The 6,309-nt window shown below is 52.5% G+C and overlaps 1 protein-coding gene across 1 annotated transcript; it reads right to left on the reverse strand.

The window, feature by feature from the left end:
- Positions 1 to 1,343: 1,343 nt before the first annotated feature.
- Positions 1,344 to 1,748, reverse strand: QRFP (pyroglutamylated RFamide peptide). Its single transcript, XM_077133601.1, has one exon. It carries the CDS (start codon positions 1,746 to 1,748, stop codon positions 1,344 to 1,346), a length of 405 nt encoding a protein of 134 aa, XP_076989716.1.
- Positions 1,749 to 6,309: the final 4,561 nt, after the last annotated feature.

A 6,309-nucleotide genomic window follows, 5' to 3' on the forward strand; every position in this document is an offset into this window, starting at 1 on the left:
CAGTGTGATTCTAAAAGGCTAATAAAAATCCACCAATTAATTGTGACAGCTCAATGGAAAATTATTCAATTGTGAACAGGGCAAGATGCAGCTCAGAAAGAGGAGGGGAAATGTTGCTATAGTAACATCAATATAAGTCCTCATCTCAGCAGTCGAAGCCAGTTCGGGTGTGAGCAACATCAGACTGTTATATCTGACACGGGATGGGATGCAGGAGACACCAAAGCAGTGTTTGAAATAGAAGCTCTGCCTCGCCCCAAGCCTGCAGCCACTTCAGGCTGAGCACTGGCTTTCCCCAGGGTGGAGAAGTTGTTTTCCAAATGCTTCTTGCTCTGAGGAAACCAGTGAATGAGCAGTCAAGTGAAGGAGAAAAATACACCCTGTATTGTGTTTCCCCCTTCATCCATGGGTATTTTACCAACTGCCAATTAAGGGAATGCAGAGAGAGGTGTGTGGATATGCAACAGAATTTCCATCTCCCCAAAATTAAGGCATTTGCAACTCAGGAAAATGAAGTTCCCAGGGCACTGAAGACCTGTAGCTGAGTCAGGTGAGCTTTCTATTATGGTTTGCCACTGATACAACTTTTATTTCAAAAGATACACGCAACATATTCATATTTTGAACATTTGAAATGCAACTTTGCTACAGCAAAGATATTCCTTCCTAGTTCATCTCCCGGGAGGCTTAGGACTCAGCAAGCTGTACCACAGAGAAGGACAGTTATCAGAATGGTACCTCGACACCAGAGCAGTGTTTTCTTGCCAGAGGGATTTTGTGTTAATAGGACAGAGAACAAGATTTTATTTTTCATTTTTAACTTTCAGAACCATACTCTGTACCCAGTGGAATGTATTCATTCATAGTTACTTTTTGGATGTCAGCTACAGACGTCCCTATGGAGACTCAAAACTTTGATTACCCCACTGTAATCACTCAGTCCAACTGCCTTCAAGGAGCCAGCACAGCAAGCTCTGCCTATTCATATTCATTGCCAAAAAGCAAGCTTGGTTCCATGCCACGGGGACCAGGGGACCACTCAGAATCAGACCACTAGGGGAAGGTGGGAGGCTAAGACAGACAGCCAAAAGTCCTTGTCGGCAAGCTGGAACAGTATTTTTTTCTTAACCAAGATACAGCTTGCTTTTTGGTCAACTATTTTACACCATCCAGTTTTCAGCAAAGTTGGAAATAAAAAGTAAGCACTACCTAGCTGACTCTACTGCTAATGAGTCATTATAATAAAACCTAACTTTCTTGGAGACTGGGATGAAAACTGATGGGGAGTAGAGGACGGGGAGTCCATGGAAAACCTTTTCCAGGATGTCATGGTCCCTTCACCGTCAGCCAAAACGGAAGCTGAAGCCGCCTTTCTTCCTGCTGTAGCCACTCAGCTCCTCCGCCAAGATCCCTAATAGACCACCTGCCTTCTTGCCCTCGGCTGGGAAGAAGCTGGTGGCCTCACTGCCGGCGTCCTGCCTCCCGAACCGGAGCCCGAAGCCAGCAGGCTCTTCGCCAGATTCCTGCAGCTCTTTGGCTAGGATGAGCAAGGCGTGTGGGTGTGGCGCTCTCAGCCACCGAGAGGAGCCCCGCAGGAAGTCGGGTTGGTGCCCCCGGGCCAGGTTGGCCCAGCTCATTTTGGCTCTGATGCCACCCAGGGTGTCTACTGGCTCTTTTCTGTCCACCTGAGGAAAGCAGGCACCCAGCGGCAGGAGGAGGAGGTAGGACAGGGAGTAAGGGTGCATCATCTGATCCAGAGGAAGAGAGGAAAGAAGTTACAGTCTGTACACATGGGCTGTACACACAACTTGCCAACAGTACTTCCCAAGGCCTGGGCGGCCATCAAAGGTGTATTTCAGTGAGCATGGAGAAGTGTTGCTAGGTCAGGGGACCACACCTTTATTTTCTTAGCAGGCTTAGTTGCTGGTTGCACCAATTAGGCTCGTTCTCACTCTCCTGAAATCCCCTGGATCTGACTGTCTTGGCAGCTTAGCACTATAATACCACAGCTGCTAGGAATGGCTTATAACAGTGAGCGGACCACCCCTGGAGAGCTGAGTGAATTTGGGTTCATTTTTCTTTTATTATAATTATTGGTTATTGACTCTTAGGCCATATTGTCTCAGAGCCATTGAGTAGAAAGTTAAAAGCATCAGTCTGTCTTAGTTTTCAACTTGTTAATAAATGGGTCTAGTTAGTCTGTTTAGCTGGGACCCTCTGCTAATAGCTCTTTAACGTGGAAACAAATTGCTCCTGAGGCCAGGAAACAGGCCTTCGCCTAACTCACAGAGACCCAGCTGGGAAAGAGCGTCGGAATGTGGTGGAGGGCAGACTATCCCTTATTGAGCACTAGTGATATGCCAGGCCGTAAACTGGAAGCTTTAAGTACACAATTGCACTTCGTCATCACAATAAACTTAATTTGTAGGTACCGTTTTTCCCAGATTTTCAGGCAAGAAAACTATCAGACAGTTTAGGAGATTCTGTCCAGACCACACAGCCAGAAGCAGAGGCACTGGAATTCATGATTCTAATGGCCAGAGGGTTTCTTGCCATGCCAGCCTTGTGCAAAATGCTTTCCATACTTATCTGATGCAATCCCCACAACAATCCTTCGGGAGGGTATTATCGGGTCCCCATTTTGCAGAAGAGGAATCAGGCTCTAAGAGGTGAGGTGACCTGCCCAAGATCTCATGGCTTTATAAGTGGCAGTGCTGGAATTGAAGCCCCGATCTAATTGGGCTTGACTCTGGGATATGTGCTCTGAATTGCTAGTCTACGCCACATATCATAGTCCATAGGGGATTTGAAACAGAAATCAAGCTTCCCGGAATGCCCCGTCTCAGCAATAATTGCTACCTTCCCTCACAAAGGAAGCCTTTTTGATAATGACCATGGGTGATTTGGAGCTGAGTTGTCCTCTGAGGAGTAGAAGTGAGGCTAGAATACAGAAAGCTGGTACTGGTGAAGACAGGACAGGACTTCCCAAAGCTCTTTCCAGAAATGGTTCCCTTGAAAACATTTCAAAGAAATGAACTCAGCCAGAAAGCTTTAAAAAAATAAAAGCAACCCTTCTTCTCAAACTCAATCCAGCCTTCCTGAGCCCTTCTAGCCCCTCAAGGCTGGAACGACCTCGCTCCTGCCACCGGGGCAAGTCTTTGCATCAGGGCCTGGGCAGAGTGAGGGGCCTGGGCTTTTCACAGGGTTTTTGGTTTTTTGTTCGTTTTTCCTTCTTTTCTGTTTGCCCTGGGAGTATTCCTCTCTAGCGGATGGATCCGCTCTGGGGATGGCCCTGGTTCTTGAGAAAGGAGGAGTCTTAATGCAGAGCAGGAAGTGGCACATGCCCCTGTGGGGACACTGTGGGTCAGGTGGGCTCATGGATCCTGTTTAAGCCACAAATCCAGATTATGGCAGAAAAAGTACAGGATGGAAAACCAGCATTATAGCCCTGGCTGGGCGGTTTTGACTATCTCTGCATGGCCCTGGGCTGTCTGTTAAGAGGAGGGGCTGGTCTTCATCTCTCTGGCCCTTCCCAGCCCTGCAGTTCTGTTTCTCTGTCCCCCACTCCATCCCCCGTGCCCCAGCTGCCTGCGCCCAACTCCCGGCTTGGATGAGGGCTGGAGCTCCCACTGGGGCTGGGGCAGCTGGACTCACCCTGCGGCCGAGCCTTCTCTCCAGGTTGGATGGTGGGGCTCTGGGCTCTGGGACTGGACAGGGCTTCTCCTCTGGGCTTCTTGTCCAGCAAGAGTAGCTCCTGGGCTCCCCTGCTTTAAGTAGCCTCGCGGGTGTACTTGCCGTCATGCAGTCTGATTGCTGCACATTCCAGACTCTGGGATTCCATTGGGGACACTGGTGGTGAAGGAGTGGGGGGGCAGTGCTGATTAGATTGATAAAAGACCCAACACAAGCAGGATGTGCTCTGATGAGGGGACAGATGGGGCTGCCCTTTGCCCAGCGGGCCACCTCATTTGGAGAAGAGTTGGCAGCATCATTAACTGTGAATTGCAGGCTCTGGAGCCTCAAGTGCCTTGGAAGAGGCACCGTGGCCGATCTTTAATAACCTGCCTTTGCTGGGTCCGCAGCACTTTCCCACAGGCCCTGGGGTGCGTGTGTGTCCACACCTTTCACGCCTCCTGCCCAGCCAGCCTGGCCTCTCTCCTGGTGAAGCCAGTGATCGTCATTTAGTAAGGTGAAAGGTGGTTGTGGGGCTACATTTCACCTACTCTGGAGCCTTACGAGAGGCGTCTGGGGCCGAGAAGCTGGGCTGGTCAGTGGGAGCGTGTGGAAGTGGCCATGTGGCCACGCTGCTGGCAGCAGCACTTCCCTCAAGTCGATGGCCCCAGTGCCAATAGGTTTCTTTATTCCTCAAAAGGTAAGCTCTGTCCTTCCCATCACATCTGTTTTTCCCCAGAGCCTCGCTCAGTGCCAGTTGCCTATTTGGAAAAGGACAGGCAAGTACAGAGTATGTCTGTGCTCCCTCTGCTCCCTAGTGGGCTGGAGCACTATGAGAGAGCGCCTTCATCTTTCCAAACCTCTCTAGCCGTGGGTTTGGGTCAGGGAGGGGAGTCTGTGAGCCCAGTGTTGGAACTCATTAAGGGCTGAGTCACCAGGGCCCAGAGCTGGCGACACCAACATCCGTCATCCACAGCCACTCCCAGGTGAGTTCACCGGTCAGGACGGGGAATGACGTGTGTCTTTACCTGCTCTGCATTTCCACAGTAGAGTGCGGGGCTGTAGGCGTCTGAGCTGTGGGCCCCACACATCCCACTCCTGTTATTGCAGACCAACTCGGGAAGCTGCCTATGGGATCTGCTCTGGCTCCCGGGACCTTCTCCAGCTCAGCTGACAGCTCAGGGCCACGGCTGCTGCCAAAGCACCTTGCTCACCGTGGATGCTGACGTCTCAGGGCGCCCACCCCATGATTTATTTAATTCCAGGTCTGGCGTGTCCCTCCTCCTCTGTGTGCTCACATGATCACGGGATGCTCCAGGCACGGGCAGGTCCTGCAGCTAAGCAAGGATGGGAGAGCACACAGCTTCCTCTCCAGGGGAAGGAAGACAGGACTGTGTATAAAGCAGGAACCTGCAGTGGGGGGCTTCCTGGGGTACCAAGGCTGGGGCCTCTGGCTGGTCCAGCAGCCTGCAGGCCACAGGATGCGTCTGCAGTCTCCACTGGGCCTGTGCTCCCGGGCTCCTGCCTTGTGTCTGGGGAGCATCTGTGGGGAGACCAGTGGGAGCTGAGATGCCGGCCAACGCCGCAACCCCAGCCTCGACTTTTCTTCTGCTGTTTCTTGCCTGGCCTTGATTTTTCCCCTACTAAACAGGTGCTTTGGGAGACTGAGCCAACCTGGAATTGTCTAAGGGTAGTTATAGAGACCAGGCCGAGAACAGAACACAGAGGGTTTTTCTTCAATCCCCAAGGGACTTTCACCCAAGTGACCTGGCACCGGCGCTCCGCGGGTGCCCAAGCAGGGTGGCCCCAGGAATACAACAGCCTTGGCAAGGCTCTCCCCCTCCGCCAGCGATCTGAGGAAGTGGGCTGGATGTTTCCTCTCCTCTCATGGTGGAAGTGCGGGGGTGGGGGCTTGGGGGAGACTGAGGCTTGGAGGATCAGAGGGCCCGGAGGTGGAGAGCAGGCCCAGGACCCCCCTCTCTGCCAGCTCCGTCTGCCCCTCAGAAAGCTGGGTGAGCGTGGTTTGGTCCCCTGATGTCTCCCCATTGGCTTGTATGGAGAGAACAGGGCCAAGAAAAGGGCAGACAGACTGCGAGTTCATTTGGGGCCCCTTCCTTTGGTTGCATTCTGACCTTTCTCAGAGAACAGGAGGAAGAGACCTTCATGGGAAGAGTGGAGCAGAGGGTGTGCCTGTCTCCGGGGAGAACGCCAGAGCCATACTGGCCCCACTGATTTCCATCACCGCCACCACTGAGCTGCTCACTGTTCCCTCCAGGCTCTGTTTCCCTGAGGGCAGCACGTGTGATGAGTGGCATCATTGTATCTCCCCAGTTAGTGGTGAGACAGGCTGCTGTTAGACATGGGGTGCAGCCGGCAGTGGGGCACTAATGCACTGTGGGCCCTTAGGCCAGATGCCCCCACTGTGCCTCAGTTTCCTCGCATGTAAAATGTGAGGATTGGGCCTTGGTTCCCAACCTGTGTTCTGCAGTATTCCTTGGGACAGCTGGGGAGGGTGGGGAGAGCTGTGTGGGTTCATACCCTCAGGCCCCCTGCCTCGCCCCTGAGGAACTCTGATTGGCTCTGTTTGACACACTGGGCTCCAAGGAAAGCTCTGCAGTGGAAACCGCTACTGGCCTG

This window comes from Tamandua tetradactyla, chromosome 2 (genome assembly GCF_023851605.1).
Source record: "Tamandua tetradactyla isolate mTamTet1 chromosome 2, mTamTet1.pri, whole genome shotgun sequence".
In the NCBI taxonomy this organism is placed as follows: domain Eukaryota; kingdom Metazoa; phylum Chordata; class Mammalia; order Pilosa; family Myrmecophagidae; genus Tamandua; species Tamandua tetradactyla.